The sequence below is a fragment of the Papilio xuthus genome, unplaced genomic scaffold, assembly GCF_000836235.2.
Source record: "Papilio xuthus unplaced genomic scaffold, Pxut_1.1 DF829660.1, whole genome shotgun sequence".
NCBI lineage: Eukaryota > Metazoa > Arthropoda > Insecta > Lepidoptera > Papilionidae > Papilio > Papilio xuthus.
Genome location: NW_013528989.1, coordinates 1904139 through 1921817, shown reverse-complemented (window position 1 = coordinate 1921817; position 17679 = coordinate 1904139). Strand labels below are relative to the sequence as shown.

The 17679-nt window shown below is 34.2% G+C and overlaps 2 protein-coding genes across 2 annotated transcripts in view; both read left to right on the top strand.

Annotated features, from left to right (window-relative positions):
* Nucleotides 1-103: 103 nt before the first annotated feature.
* LOC106116388 (vesicle transport protein GOT1B) lies at nucleotides 104-4495 on the top strand. Its single transcript, XM_013310213.1, has 6 exons — nucleotides 104-305; nucleotides 784-875; nucleotides 1366-1544; nucleotides 2421-2502; nucleotides 3281-3319; nucleotides 4382-4495. Exons 1-6 carry the CDS (start codon nucleotides 281-283, stop codon nucleotides 4397-4399), a joined length of 435 nt encoding a protein of 144 aa, XP_013165667.1. The 5' UTR covers nucleotides 104-280; the 3' UTR covers nucleotides 4400-4495.
* A 1113-nt stretch (nucleotides 4496-5608) lies between these two features.
* Nucleotides 5609-17679, top strand: part of LOC106116381 (Kv channel-interacting protein 1) — a 39381-nt gene continuing 27310 nt past the window's right edge. The window contains exon 1 of the mRNA XM_013310200.1: nucleotides 5609-6075. The gene's annotated coding sequence lies outside the window, so the exon portion shown is untranslated. The remainder of the gene's footprint in view (nucleotides 6076-17679) is intronic.

The following is a 17679-nucleotide window of genomic DNA, read 5'->3' as shown; positions in this document are numbered from 1 at the left end:
ATTTTTGACTATTTTCTTCACACATTTCAAATTACTTTCAATAGTGCTGTAAATAAAACACAAATCCTAATGAAAGCTGATAATATTTTAAAGCAACTCGATTGATTTAGTTGAACGCATCTATTATTGTTTTGACGTTTCTTTTTTTCGATTGCTAAAATGACGTGGAGTAATAGGTTATAAATTTGTTTTACATCCTATTTACTAAATAATTAGATCAATTTAAGGCCCTCAAGGGCCTGTGTATTAGAGAATTTCATCTTGATTTCAATTCACCAATATGATTGAGATATCGGACACTCAAAGTGAGTAACAAACATAGTAAATGGTATTTTCATGTTAAATATTGATAACCATCAGTAAAAATCTGCATTCTAATCATTAAGATGGATAAAACACAATAAATTGTTATTCTAGAAGTATATTACATTATGAAATCAATATCCTTCTGCTGCATTTCATTACTAATTACGAACATACTTTGTTCTCTCTTTCTCTTTAAAATTCAATTCAAAGGTTGCTAATAAAGATCCTGATTAAACATGCAATAAAAAATATTTTATGTGTCAATAGCAGCTATTTAACAGCAATATAATCATACTAATATAAATGCGAATGTTTCGATGGATGGTTGGATCAGGACAGATCCCATTGAAATTTGTTATACTTGTAGAACAAAGTCTTGAAAACACATAGGCTACTTATTATTTATTGAGTTTAATCAAATCCCACCTTCAAGTATTTTCACGATGTTCATTTATAATGTAAATATATCATTGACAGAAATTGGTGTTGGCCTGGCGGGGTTTGGTATGACATTCCTATTTCTTGGAGTCCTCTTGTTATTTGATAAAGGTCTACTTGCTATTGGAAATGTAAGTATAAGATTTTTAACCTAGTCGTATTGTTAATATCAACTATTCTCATAACCATATGTCCCCAAAGATGGGCTTGGAGCCTACCCTAAGTTAGGGGGAACTAGGCCATAGTTTATATTTTATCATCTTTGCCAGTCTGTCTGTCTACAAATTCAAGTCCGAATCTGTTGAGCGAGTGGACTGTATGATGTATTGAAAGGCTGGTTGGTGGCTGATGATTGTAATAAGAATGAAAGATGATGTACAAAATAGACAAAATGATTGATGTGTCGGTGCGCAGAGTGCTGAAGTGCAACTGAAGGTCGCGGTGTGAGTGCGCGGGGTGGCGGGTGAGGTCTGAAAGGGACCTCCGCGCTGCTTCCCCGCCGGTAGTGCAGTAGTATGGAACAGAATTGTTTATAGATTACTTTTGTTAATTTACATGCTGACCAAGTCGCAGGCAAATCAAATCTTACACATGTCTGTTAATATTCTGTATTTTTTCCAGATTCTATTCATCAGTGGTCTAGCATGTGTGATAGGTCTGCAGCGGACGTTTTTCTTCTTCTTCCAACGGCACAAAATTAAAGCGTCAGTTGCATTCTTTGGTGGTATCACCGTGGTATTACTCGGCTGGCCTATGTTTGGCATGATAGCAGAGATATATGGATTCCTTTTATTATTTAGGTGAGTTCTTTTGACTTTATGGTAAAAACTAGTAGGGTTAGGGGTTAAGCATTTGACTTGTAATCTACAGGTTCGAATCCCGCCATGTACCAATGTGTTTTTCGATTTACATATGTACATTTATCTGACATTCTTACGGTGAAGGAAAACATCGTGATGCTGAGTTCTTCTAGACTATGTTCTACATCTATGCCAAATTTTTGCGAGTTCCATGCAGCCGTTTTGGATATACCTTCAAACAAACATCCATCTAAACATTCACATATATATTAGTAAGATAATAGATTTCATTTTTGGCATAATTTTACTAGTTATCTTGCTGTCGTATCCAATCCAAACAAATATTCAAATGTTGCTCCTTTGTATCCTGGTTATATTAGTATAAGAAAGACCATTCCAGAATGCTGCCTTGCACAGCAGCGTTGTGGAATGGTCTGTCCTTGGCGGTATTTCCAAACCGCTACGACTTAGGATCCTTTAAAAAGCGAGTGTATCACCATCTCAAAGGCCGGCAACGCATCTGCGGTTCCTCTGGTATTGCTGATGTCCATGAGCTTCGTTGAACACCTCGGTGTTCCCGCTGCTCGTTTGCTCCCTTATGTTATAAAAAAATATATATCTTATATATAAAATTCTCGTGTCACAATTTTCGTTCCCATACTCCTCGGAAACGACTTGACCGATTCTCATGAAATTTTGTGAGCATATTGAGTAGGTCTGAAAATCGGCCAACATCTATTTTTAATCCCGCGCGGACGGAGTCGCGGGCGACAGCTAGTATTAGTATAAAAAAAGATTTGTATAGTGAAAAACTATATTAGTGACATTTTAAATATCTCTACTTCTGTATTTATTATCTTCTCTGTGTTTTTTCAGAGGTTTCCTACCTGCGGCAGTTAATTTCCTCCGAATGGTTCCAGTGTTGGGTTCTCTACTTAATTTACCTATTATAAGAGGGGTAAGTTATTTATACATATTTATATTTTATGTATATCTTAAAGTTAAGGATATATATTAAAGACAATAATTTATTGGTTATTTGAGAAAATTATGTTTTGACCATTTGTGCCTACGACTTTGTCTGTATGAATTACTATCTTCTGATAGCATTTTTAATGACTTATTTAAGAAAAATTAATATAATTCCAATACAAACTTTCATCCCCTATTTCCTGTTATTATTTTGCACCCTTGAGGTTTGAAATTTTTACAAACATACAATGTGTAATTATTAAATCAAATTATTATCATGTAAATGTAAAAAAGACAATATTATATACAAATTTCTCCCACTTTCAATCTCTTGCAACACCTTTTTAGCGTTATAAAGTAGCCTATATCCTTTCTTAGGATTTAGACTATTTATGTAACAAATTTCATTTAAATCGGTTCAGTAGTTTTTGCGTGAAAGTGAATAAAATATTTTTTTTTTTTATATCATAAGATGGCAAACGAGCGAGCGGTCACCTGAGTTCGCTGAAATAGCGAAGTGACCGTTGCCCATAGATATATGCAATTACATATGCGTTGCCTACCTTTAATCCACGGAGGAGAGGATGCACAGAAAGAAAATATTTTCCCTTTTCATGCATCCTCTCATCCGGAAAGTCCAAAGAAAAGGATGGGAATGGAAAGAGGAGTAAATTAGTCCTCCGGGACGCACACTCATCAGACTGCACGTCTTCTGTATGGTCGTGGTATATCACGTATGGATTAATTAATTTATTTTGTTACAGATTGTGGACAGAATAGCGGGCGACAACGGCCGTAATATGGTATGATTAAGTGTTGCCATACGAAAATAAAGACTTTTTTTTTAAGTTAGTGTTAATATTTTTTACGTGTATATTTTATCTGTATGTGAGTTGTGTATTTATTGTTCGACGGTGTTGCCAGATAATAAATAATTATGAATGTGGCCAAACAGCTTATTATTTTTATATTATTTTATTATCTGTTTGGTTAGTCTAGTCTTTGACATGCAATTTATATTTGAAATAATCTTTGGAATCTTCAATAGTTACATAATTTTGATACAAGATGGCGTTGTAATTAAATTTATATCGGGATTATATTTTTATAACCATTTTTTGTAGCAATAAAGTTTTTTTAATTGTTAAATTTTCTCTTGTATGTTTCATTCTTTAGCGCAAATGTTTTGACCTCATTATAACATTCAAATTAGTGACTTCAGAGACTTCATAAAAGGAATGCCCGTGACTGAATTATAGTTGATTTCTGAGACCAAATCACCGTTTAAAACATATTGATATCTCTGCTTTGTCAAAGATAATAAAAGAGATGACATTATACAGAATTTTTGATGTCAGAAATCAACGGTAATAAATATATGTAAATACATTTGAGCGAGGTTAATTTAGAAATAATAATTACAAAATTCCATTTTAATTAATTTTCTAATGTAAATAGTTTTTTTTTTGTTGTAAAAATATGTTTACATTATGTCTTATTAAATGTATGAATAATATTGTGTTTTTCTTTAAAATAATTGAACCTTATATTCACCTAATCTAGATCAAATTATAAAAATAAGTCGTAAAAAATGACAAAAAGGTTAAAGATTCTATTTATTTTGTCTATATAATAACGTAAAATAAATGAAAATATCGAAATTATAATTTTAAAATGTTTTTTTTTATTGATTAGCGAATTAAAAATAGCGACATCTTGTATCAAAAGTCAGTAACTGTTGGACTAAACTGTCAAAAGTATACAAACAACAAACTAAATTACGAAACTAATAAAATCGCTTCTGTTATTTCAAATATATTTTGTAATTTCTTGTTTTAATGTGATATACATTTTTATTTTAACAGGATGATGCAACAATATGAAAATACGAAGAACAAAAATCGAAGACATTCCAAGAATATGTAAAATCCGAATTTATGTTTTGAATAAAACCAATAGCAATTTTATAACTTTATTTTAGACGTAATATCATACTATTATTCGACCGCGACTCTAAAAAACTTAATTAGTAACTTATGTGTTCTTCCGGATGTTCTACATCTATGACAAATTTCATCGAGATCCATACAACCATTCTGGAGATATCTTCTAACAAACATCCATCTAAACATTCGTATTTATAATCTACTCTACTCTTCGCTTTGTTGGAACCTTCGTTATTAAACGCCTTTTCTGATATTTTTATAAAACAATAGCGTTGAAACATTCATTATAAAAAGCAAATAACGGAAATTCGTTTCTAAGCGCACACTAAAGCTTTCCAGACTTCACAACTACAATAGACTATACTGAATTCTATAGAGCGCTTAATGTTATTATAATTACTTTCACTTTAAAGAATTTAAAAATGAAACAAAAAATGTCGAATAAATCTTCTATTCTTCTTGAGAAAAATGTATTTTTCGAAATAGGCGTCGGCTTTAGTTTCAATTTTGTAAGATTGCACTAAATCAGTATTACTTCTTACTAATATTATAAATGCGATTGTTTAGATGGATGTTTGTTGGAAATTATCTCAAGAACGTATTATCTATTAGCATGGATCTCGCTGAAAGGAATATGTAGATCATAGTCTAAAAGAACACATAGGTTCATAATTTAAACTTTATTTTACATTTCCGCGCGAAGGGAGTCGTGGCCGACAGTTTAATAATAATAAAACCTTTTTTAAATAAATATTTCATCTTAACAACTCTCACTATTAAAATAATTGCATTTATGTGGAACAATAATTTCCCATTTTCATTTAATATGTGTCAAAAGTATAAAAGTGCTGAAATTTTGCGAAATTGCCTCGTAAATTGCAACACTGGTTTAACTGTCAAACTCGGTCATCGATAAACTGATGTAGAGGGCAGCACTGTGAAGCTACTCCCATATTGGTCTACAAATATGCCAATCTTTACGCTGCAAAAATTTTCCATATCTAATACTAACGATTTTATAATTATATAAAAAAAAGTTATGTAAAATTAATATTTTAAATTAATAACAACACAAATTAATTAGTAATTGCTGTGTATAGAAAAATTACAAATATTCAAACGTTTGGCAAACTGTACAAATGTTCTGTTTTCCTATAACGTTTCAGGATTGGTCTATATTTGGCCAACTATAGCTCGACATTTTCAGTGATCGCTCGTGCCCGGGCAGACGCGGTCGTGTCTGAAGTTATATCGATTTATCGTCAACGCCTCTTTACTAAACAAATGTAATATGACGCGTAGCACTTAAAATGTCCTCTTCACTACCGACATGAATAAACACAGTGCAAATATATCGATCCGGTTACATAAATGCTAATAAAAGTGATAAATATACGTTTGAAATCCCGGACTACTTCTAGGATCTGATTAGAAAGAGAGAGGTGCACGGAAAAAGGATAGATTGATGAACGGCGCCCACTTGTGTTTTAATAAATTGATAATTAAAAAAAAAGAAACCAAATGTTTTTCCTTTTGAAATTTAAAAAAAGTTTAAAGAATGTGAAAAAACAGTGATTTCTAATTATTATCCGACTTCGTGCCTCTATTTATCTGTAAGTATATTACATTAATTATTAAAAATATATTTAAAAGAGAAATTTGAAAATAATAAAGACAAAAAGTTTTTATACATTTTCAAAAATAGAACAATCTTTAAAAACATATAGTCTGTACGTGAAAAAAATTGACATTCAACAATATCATAAAGCTCGTAACCATTGTCGTTTTTTTCTGTTTTTTATTTTTATAATTATGATTCCATTTATTTTTAACTACATTGTTTTAAATTATTACGTAAATATTTCTAGCCTTTTTTAAAATTAATCAAACAAATTATTTTAAGTTAAGTTTTCTTTAATTTTAAAATTGCTTTGACAATTTTTTTTTATAATTTCAATATTAACGCTTAAATTAAACTGATAAATAATATTGTTTTTAAATCTAATACGTCACTAGAATTAACAAAAACGCAATGCAATTAATTATATAAGATTTTTTATTAAGAAATTAAAACGGGACAAAAGTCGTTTCGTAAAGTCTAAAAGCGGAAATTTGCTTAAAAGGGTAGACTTAGATTAAAGATTTTTTCTACAAGGTATCTGTGTTTGCTTTTTTATCATAGACTAACTTCCGACACGCAAAGAGTTACATTAATTTGAAAAAATAATATTTACAAACACCCATATTCATTTTACTTATTTATTTAGAGATCTAACAGATTATTTCATAAATTAATCTTTGAAACAAACCATAAATCATACACATACTTACTCTATGATCGTGTCATTAAAAGTACCTAAAAACCGTCGCCCAAAACAGCTAAATAAAAAAAATATTAAAATCCCCGTCCTATTAAAGGTAGAGTTGTCAAACGTATATGACGCTATACTTTATTAATAAGGGATGAATTCTTATCTTCCATCCGGGATCGTTTACGATGTCCCAAACATTTTGAAAAGGTCACAAAATCCCAAAGGATATTAGTGAAATCTTGTATACAAAAACATGTCCGTGTACAATACCAGAAATATATAGAGTTCTTTCTCGTAGATCTCTATTAAAAATATATTTTTAGTGTTTTTGATCAGATTCTTAAATTTGAACTCTCAAGGTTATTTTCCGCCATTGTACAGACCTAAAAAATCTTGCGACAGACGACTTGTAACAGAGTTATAACGAATCGAATAACCCTATCTTTTAAAATTAGCGAATCTATGGTATACAGACACTGATGTCTACAGATGGATAGGACATGCTCGGAAATGACAGTTCCCACGTTCCTGACAATCCCCATCACCACACCTAACCGGAACCATCAACGCCAAAATGTCGAAAATCAAATAGGCACAAAATACCAGGGCTAATAGCCTGACCATTTAATAGAGGGCAGTAAATACAGATCACAACGGAACGGACGAGCGCGAAAACCAAAACATATTGCGGTCTCATTTTTTACAAGGAGAATAAAAGAGATGCCAACAGTTTTTTTTTTGTACGAGTATTTCAACACACAGTTTAAAACATAAAATATTCTTTATAATTTATCCAGCCTATTGTATTAAAATTTTATTTAATTAACAGCCTGTAACAATACGTCTGCTCCTAAAACAATACAACCTCTATGTTTGTTTTGGCTGAATTTATATTAAAATCTCCATCCCTTTCGCATAGGAAACACTGGCTTGAATATTTTAACGAGTAACCTACCATCGCTTTTGTAGGGAAGACATATATTTTTTTAAATCAGTTTGAATCAAAAATGTCTACGAAATTAAAAACTGTCTCCATTTTCTTCGTCTTCATTTACCTTATGTTAGGGAAAACAAGGCCTCAGTTACCTGGCTCCCTCGAATTTGTTCGTAAACGACGGGCCACCTAAATTCGTCAAAATAACGACGCGACCCTTGCCTATAGACATCGGCGTTGTCTCCTTTTAATTGGCAGCGGAGGGAAGACACGGAGAGTGATTATTTTTCCTTCAATGCGTTCCCTCCGCATAATCCACCTCTCTGTTTTCATCTCTTTCGTACAAGAAAAGAGTGGTATGGGAATGAGGACCAAAATAAGGCTCCCAACACAGTCACTTATCAAACGAAACGCACAAGTAAACGAGCAATTTAGTACTTCCATGTTAACTTAGTCTTTGACCATTCATCACTGTCAATCTGTCAAAGACCAACATTAAAAAGAAAAGCAGTAACTTTTTTTTTAAATATTTAAACTATGAACAAGTAACTATTTTAATATTTAAAGCATCTTTTTTAAAGAATATACAACACAATGCATTATAAATTTGAATGTAGATTAAAAAGTGCAATCAAGTTTCTATTCAGAAATTTTTAAGCATTCTCCTTGGGCAAAGACTTTTGTAGCGTGCGGCCATTTAAAATTTTAAGAAGAAATTTAAGAAGGTTTCATGTTGTACAAAGTTTATGAATGTAGTGATGAGTACATGAGTTTCTTTTGTATATTTCTCCGAAATTAGTTCCTTTAATACGACAATAAAACCTTTTTTTACAACATTTTGCATTGTTTTTCTTTTTTTTTATAAGGTGGCTCACGAGCGAGCGGCCACCTGAAATCGAACGAAGTGACCCATAGACATACGCAAATGCATATGCGTTGCCTACATTTAATCGACGGAGGAGAGGATGCACAGAAAGAAAACATATTCCCTTTCCATGCATCCTCTCATCCGGAAAGTCCACTTCCACTTCCCATCCTTTCCTTATAAGAAAAAGGATGGGAAGGGAAAGAGCACTAAATTAGGCTTCCGGGACGCACACTCATCAGACTGCACGTCTTCTGTATGGTCGTGGTATTTCACCGTGCGAGCCGGGCCAATTCGTGCGAAGATGTTAAAGCTCGCTCTACCACTGTTTGTCTCTCGTAAAATCAATATGCGTAAATTACACATTACCATTTCAATGTTTTTGTACAATTAAAATGCAAATGGACCTCACCATATTCTCCGGTCAATTTGAATATGCTATAATAATTCGCATAGAACTGCAAACGCAGAGCGCGATTCAGTTGTTTAAGCACTTGTCTTGTAATCTGCAGGTCCTGGGTTATCGCGCCATGTACCAATGTGTTTTTCCATTTCCGATTTACTTATGTACATTTATCCTATGTTCTTATGGTGAAGGAAAACATCGTGATGCAACCTTTTTTTCCAGAGAGGAATGCTTTATGCATAATCCGCGCCCCGGGGGGGACGCGGTAGTTATGTGGGATTCTCCTTCATAACGAAGGCATACCCCCTCTCTGTTCCTTCAACGCATCGGGACGAGACCACGGGCACGCTTTCGCTTTCGTCCGCGATCCCGTCAGCGTCAGCTGCCGAGGCAGCTCCCTCACGGGGAGAGGCCGCCCTCAATGGCGGGCAATGGATTCCCCTGTAATCGTGATGCAACCTGCATATGTCTGAGAAGAAATTCAAAGATATCTGTGAAATCAACCAACCCGTACTGGGCCTGTGGTTGAACCTAGTCATCACTAACTTAACTCCGAGCCCCTCGGTGGGGATGTATAGTGAGCTGATGATTATTAAAAACTGCAAATTGGTATTGTGTCAATCACCACTTACTATTTTTTCGCGAATATTATATTTTTGGGCAAATTGACCATATTTTTTTCCGTATGCGGGGTCTGTGGGGATTTTTCAAGGTTCTTAATTGTGTTCTGAAAATACCTACCAATTTTTAGCTTTGAACGAAGTATTGTAGCTTCCTCCTTATTTCGCCTTTCATAACGGTAATGACAGCACTGATCCATTTTGGAGGAACAACCTTTTTAAGGCATAATTTGGGGCAAAATGTGGCTACATTTTTGTGTCAATGTATCTAGGTTATGTAAGATTTTTTCAAGGTTTTATGTTAAGGGGACCATTCTAGTATTCGTGTATAAATCACATCTATTGCCCGGTTACCTTAAGAATTATGTTTAAAATGGCCAATAAATGTCTTCGACGATGATAAAGGCTTTCAGGGATAGGAATAGGGGGATTTTATTAGACATTTATAAAAATTTATATTAATAAATGTTTGATTATCTAGATAAAAATTATTATTGACTCGTGAATTTCTTCTTGAAGTCTTCCGTTAAATACATTTTTTGTGAATTCTGTGAATTAAATAATTTACGAATAATGCATTTTGCGTATATGTAGCACACAGATGCATCTAACTTTTCTTGCTTTTGTTAGTTGAATGTATGGATCGATGTATTTTAAAAGGTACAGAACAGCTGCATGGATCTCGCTGAAAGTCATAGATGTAGAACATAGTCTGGAAGAACATATGGACTACTAATTAAGTTTTTTTTTAATTCGGCCTGAAAGGAGTCGTAGGCAACAGCTGCTAGACAATAATTCGTTATGAAATTAACTATTACTTTGCAATTCAACCAGATACGGTTAGACAATAGGTTATTACATTTTCTACATCCATATGCAAATTTAATTTACCCGTAACATTATGAGTGGCGCTAGTGTGCACCGAATGTTATTACGTATCACTTCCATATCTCATAAAATGTTTTATTGCAGTAAAATTATCAAATTAAATTATATTTTATTTTTAATTTTCAACAAAAAAAATCCACGTTTAAAACATATTCAGTATAACGATATGTTTTATACAGAGTTTTTTACATAGAAACCAATTCTTAGTACTATACCCGACTGGACACAGGGGAGTTAATATTTTGTCACAGCAGCGTTGTGGAATGGTCTGTCCTCGGCGGTATTTCCAAACCGCTACGACTTAGGGTCCTTCAAGAAGCGAGCTTATCACTATCTCAAAGGCCGGCAACACTTGCGGTTCCTCTGGTATTGCTGATGTCCATGGGCGTCGTTGAACACCTCGGTGTTCCCGCTGCTCGTTTGCCCCCTTCTGTTATAAAAAAAAGTAAAGGAAAACATCGTCATGCTGCACATATCTGTGATAGTCAAAGATATGTGTGAAGTGACGCACTGGACCAGCATTGATTATGACCTAGTCACATAATTTAGGGGAGACTAAAGATAGGCAACGCATATGCAATTGCGTATGTCTATGGGGAACGGTCGCTTCGTTATTTAAGCGATTTCAGGTGGCCGCTCGCTCGTTTGCCATCTTATGACATATAAAAAAAAAGACTCCGAGCCCAGTGGGGATTTATAGTGAGCTGATGATTAAGGCATTGACTTTAAAATATAACATTTCAAGTGTATATCATATACGACTTGGCACAGATTCAATAACGTAGTAGCATTACGTGTACATAGATGTTAATATTTTTTTAGATGCAAATTTTCTATGTTTTAAATATATATTTTTAAGCCAGCCACTGTATGTGATACAAACATAGTAATATTTTTCTCGCATTTAAAGTTAATGACAAACGTTATCTGTGGTCATTTAAACCAAAAACAGCGTCGAAATGGTTATGAAGAAAAATAAAAACGTCATTAACGGCCATTTGCGGCGCAAAAGACCAGTAGTCGACGCTCTAAATTTGAATGTTATTAAAACTATTTATTATATTTTTTTAATGTCAAATTTTTATTACAATACGGTTATTACGAGTTTTTTATTATACATGATAGACTACAGAGTATATAATTCTAACATCATCATCAACCTGCCCTTATCCCTATCGGGGGCGGCACAGTATGTACTACTCCTCCATACATCTCTATCAGCCGTCATATCCGAGTCTACACCCTTCCTACGCATATCCTCTTTCACACAGTCATTTCATACTTTTTTTGGTCTTCCTCTACCCTTGTAGCCATCCACATTCAATCTCATTACTTTTTTGCTTATATCATCATAGTATATAATTTTAACATATTAATAAAATTGGAACCTATGTAATATTCAACAGTGGTAGAGCGAGCTTTAACATCTTCGCACGAATTGTTCCGGCTCGCCCGGTGAAATACCACGACCATACAGAAGACACGCCTCAAGTGGAAGCTATTCCGCTGCAGTCTGATGAGTGTGCGTCCCGGAGGCCTAATTTAGTCCTCTTTCCCTTCCCATCCTTTTTCTTATAAGGAAAGGATGGGAAGTGGAAGTGTACTTTCCGGATGAGAGGATGCATGGAAAGGAAAAATATTTTCTTTCTGTGCATCCTCTTCTCCGTCGATTAAAGGTAGGCAACGCATATGCAATTGCGTATGTCTATGGGCAACAGTCATTTCGCTATTTCAGCGATATCAGGTGGCCGCTCGTTCGTTTGCCACGTTATGATATATAAAAAAATATTAATAAGAAAATATATTTAGTACACACGATGTATTTGCGTTGTCGATAACAAAAAAATAATTTTAATTTTTTTTTTGTCTGTAAGGCCGGGGTCGTTCCGAGAAATCTCCGGAATGATTGAACTGATTTTGACGGGATTTTCATCGTAGCTGTACATCATCAGCTCACTATACGTTCCCACCGAGTGGCTCGAAGCCTACCCTAAGTTAAGGGTGATTAGACCATAGTCAACCACGCTGGCCAAGTGTGGGTTGACTTCACACATATCTTTGAAATTCTTCTCAGATATGTGCAGCATCGCCATGTTTTCCTTCACCGTAAGAACATCGGATAAATGTACATATCTAAATCGGAAATGGAAAAACACATTGGTACATAGCGGGACTCGAACCCAGGACCTGCAGATTGCAAGTTAAGTGGTCAAGCACTGAGCCACCGACGCATTGTACTGACGCACGCCAGTAGCTGTACGCGACCATATTATACTTGTAGGTTTTGTTTTTAATTCTGCGCTGACGAAGTCTCGAGCGACCGCGTACTTAAAGCGCATTTAAATATTCTTGTTTTGTCTTTTTGATATAAGTAGCTTGGAGTAGGTAACTAGGTTTTTTACCCTGGGCCGCGGACGAGAGCGAAAGCGTGCCCGTGATCCCGTCCCGATGCTTTGGAGGAACATAGAGGTTTAGTGGGTACGCCTCCGCTATGGAGGAGAATCCCACATAACTACCGCGTCCTCCCCGGGGTGCGGAGTATGCATAAAGCATTCCCCTCTGAAAAAAAAGGTTTTTTTACCCTACTGAATGGTGGGTTATGTTTTTCTAAATATTAGCAGATTTTTTTGTTAATTTACTATTATAATATTTCTTTTACCATTCCAACTTAGCTCTAGACTTGTCCTAGGATATGGTTTACGACAATAGTCGAATGGCGGGATTCGAACCCCCGACCTCGTGATCGGAAATCCTTGCCCTTAACCATTAGGCTATTAACGCTTTAAATCAGTGGTTCCCAAACTTATTTTGTCTATTGCCCACTTTGAGAATAAATATTTTTTTAGCGCCCCCATATTTTCACATATTTAAAAATCACTATAACTTCAAATTAAATTAATTAATTATTGTGCCCTATATATGTATATTAACGGAGAATTGTAAAGGAAACTTTTACTATAACCCGCAACTTGAGACCTGCAGCGCCCACAAGGGGGCGTTATCGCACACTTTGGGACTGGTTTAAATTTATATGTAAGTTGATTCGTATATATGTCAAATCCAATGTTACCCTGTAGCAAGGCACTTCGTTATAATATAAACCAAAAGCACATTGTAATAAAGTTCAAATTAGCTTAACATTTACATAACAATAAAATTCAATGGGTACACAAATTGTTATGCAAACTATTTCGCAAGAAATGCTAAGATCGTTATAAGAATTTAGAATTTTATAGCTTGTAATAGAGTCGAGATTAGCAAATCAAATGAAAAGGGTACATTGTCTACGATTTAAACTTTTAAAGACTTAATTAGGGCGGAATTAAGGTTATATTATTCATCATCATCAGCTCACTATACGTCCCCACTGAGAGACTCGGAGCCTACCCTAAGTTAAGGGTGATTAACGTGCGGTGCGGGTTGGTTGACTTCACACATATCTTTGAATTAAAATAAATAATAGTATTATCCTTATATCCATTTATCGATCGCCATCATTTCATAATATAGCGCCATTCCTTAAATCATTAGAAGAACTATTAATCTCATTTAAAAATTATAAAAACGTTGTAATTACTGGTGATTTGAACATTAACATAGCACCTGGCCCATCTGACAATAACGCAACAGATTACTTGAATTTGTTGGCAGTGCATGGTATACTACCTGGTCACACACAGCCAACAAGGGATAATAACTGTCTAGATCACTTCATGTTGCGCACTACACTTAACTGCCAAGTTCTTGTTGTTCAAAATAGTCTCACTGACCACGATACTATACTTCTAGTCATGGATACTAAGACAAAAAATCCTTTTATCAGTAACACGGTAACCAGGACTAACTACAAAGAAGTTTCTGAATCAATTGAAACATCAGACCTTTCAAAAATATACAATATTACTGATTGTAATTTGGCCACTGACTATTTTATAAACATTATAGCTAAAGCAATTACCAGTAATACCACGGCTTTAACTAAATCTAGAAACATGACGACAAAAAAACCCTGGATCTCGATAGGACTATTAAGATGTATAAAAAACAGAGATCGGATGCATATAAAATTAAGAACTCAACCTAATAATGAAATTCTTATTAAGACATATAAACGATATAGAAACTACTGTAAAACTCTTCTTAAAAAAGCTAAAGCCAATTATGAAAGAGAACGTCTAAAGGAAGCTAGTAAAACGAGAAATATGAAATTGACGTGGAAAGTATTAAACGAAATAACGCACTTTTTAAACAATTCCCAAAGTATCACAAGATCTTATACAAAATAACGTAAATTATAAAAAAGCAGTCAACGACGTGAATAGTTATTTTGCTAATATAGGTAAAGCCCTCTCAGATCAAATTATTCCTGACATTGGTAGCGATAGTCCACAGTCAATCAACAAAACAGTAAATTCTATTGTCCTAACAGATACAAATATATCTGAAATTTTTAACACCATTAACTCGTTGAAAGCAGGTAGTTCGGTGGGCTGGGATAATATTCCTTCTACTGTGCTACGCCAGAATAGTGTCTTACTTGCACCTGTCTTAACACACATTGTTAATCTTTCCTTACAAACTGGAGTGTTTCCTAAATCTCTCAAACATGCCATAATTATTCCTATACACAAAAGTGGTGATAAAAAGATTGTTGGTAACTACAGGCCCATTTCCCTTTTAACATCTATATCTAAGGTTTTTGAGAAGATAATTAACAATAGATTGGTCAATTATCTAGAAAAGAACAGCATGTTTTCCTCCAATCAATTTGGTTTCCGTAGAAATAAGTCAACTTCTCATGCTGTACTTACCCTAACTGAATTTGTAGCCAAAAATCTTGATATTAGAAAGAAGAGTATTGCTCTATTTTTAGATCTTGCAAAGGCATTTGACACAGTGTCAATCCCGATACTTTTAAATAAATTAGAGGGTCTTGGAATCAGAGGTACACAACTTAACCTATTCAAAGATTACCTTACGAATAGGACACAGAGCGTAAAGATAGGACCTCATATAAGTGACCCCTTAACTGTTAGCTGTGGTGTTCCGCAGGGCAGTATACTAGGGCCTACCCTCTTTCTTATCTATATAAACGAGCTTTGCAACCTCCCAATTGGTCGGGGAATTATTATAACTTACGCTGACGACACAGCTTTAGTAGTCCATGGAGACTCATGGCCTGATGCTTTTGCAGCAGCCCAGGAAGCGTTTAACAACGTCTCGATATGGCTTAGAAATAATAAATTAACATTAAACATAGAAAAAACAAAGTATATAGCATTTTCCATTAAGAACCCTCCATTTTTTGAGTCCTTCCCCCTATTTGCACACACCTCATCTACCTGTCAAAAGTCCTTCTCGAGTATCACGTGTAAATGTCAGACCATACAAAAAGTTGATTCAATTAGATACCTTGGCGTAATTATTGATAAAAAATTGTCCTTCACGGAGCATATAGACCAATTAACTCAGCGAATCAGAAAATTAACAGCAGTTTTTAAAAACATCAGAGATTGTGCAGATAAAGACGTCACTAAAATATTATATTACTCTCTGTGCCAGTCTGTGCTATGTTATTGTATTTCATCTTGGGGTGGTACAAATAAAACGCATCTTCTGCCTTTAGAGAGAGCCCAACGAGGTATACTAAAATGTAGTACAAACCGTCCATACAGATACCCAACAGCTAATCTGTATAGGGAATGTAAAGTTCTTACAGTAAGACAATTATACATACAGACTCTTATCCTGCATCAACACTCATTAATGACATACAAAAAAGATTTAGTCTCCACGCAGCGCTCCTTACACAGCATATGTGAAGTTCCAAGAGTACGAACCATGTTTTCTGGAAAATTTCCATACTTCCTGAGCCCATGCCTATATAACAAAATACACAAAGAAAACAAAATACTCAATCTTACCTCCTTAAAATGTAAAAACTTATTATTCCATATACTTGTTAATCTAAACTATGCAGATACTGAAAAACTCATTGATTTTATTATATAGAATCCTTTAAATCCATACATTTTCTCTCAGAAATATACATTCACCCACGAACATATGCATCCACTCGTACGTACGTAAACACGCACAAATATTTACATGCAATATTAAGCTATTTTAATTATAATTTTTTCTCTTTTTTTGTAATTCTTAAGTAAGGCAAGCAATCTCACAATGTAACTAACATATTACTTATACTATAGCACTAAGACGAAAGAGACCTGGCTCCTATAATACGGGTCTAGAACCTAGTTTAGGAATCAGGCGTACTATTACTATGTAATTTTATCATAATTTTTGTTGCCTAAATAAACGATTTTTATTATTATTATTTATTATTATTAATTATTTTTCAGATGTGCAGCATCACGATGTTTTCCTTCACCGTAAGAACATCGGATAAATGTACATATGTAAATCGTAAATGGAAAAACACATTGGTACAGTCAGCGTCATATAGATCGTCACAGACAAGATATGCAAATATATAGGTACAGTCAGCGTCATATAGATCGTCACAGACAAGATATGCAAATATATAGGTACATCAAAAGTAATCAATTATATCGGTACAAGAAAAGTCTTCAAAATAATAGATACATTCACCTTGCTCAAAAACATCGGTACATACACAGCGTCAAATATATGAGTACATGCAAGATGCTCATAAATATCGTAGCAGCCACAGCGCCATAAGTAACGAAGCAGTCAAGGTGCGCAAAAATATCGGTACATTTGACAAAATTGAACTCTATCTCTATATACTTGTGATACAATTTGGAATAAACTACTTCTGTTACATTCATTTGACACTTTGTATTAACATTATAGGTTGTCCGGAAAGTTCGTTCCGATTTTCGATAGGAAGCTTAAAATAGACTGTAGCTGAAGTGGATTCATTTTCGGATTTCCACCATTATCAAACGTCACAAAAATTTCTATGTTGTGAATAATTTCATTTCATTGGTTGAGATAAAAACTAATTTTTAAAATTTTAGCCAAAAACAAAAGACGTTTTAGGTATAGAGTCGTACCAATATAATTTAAAAACATTTACAAAAATTTAAGAGAACAGGGTTTCAATTTTCCTTATAAAGCGGCACGAATTTACTGGGCAACCCAATATTTTTCTTCTCCTGTCATAACGCTTAAATATATTATAAAAGTTTGTCACGCCGAATAT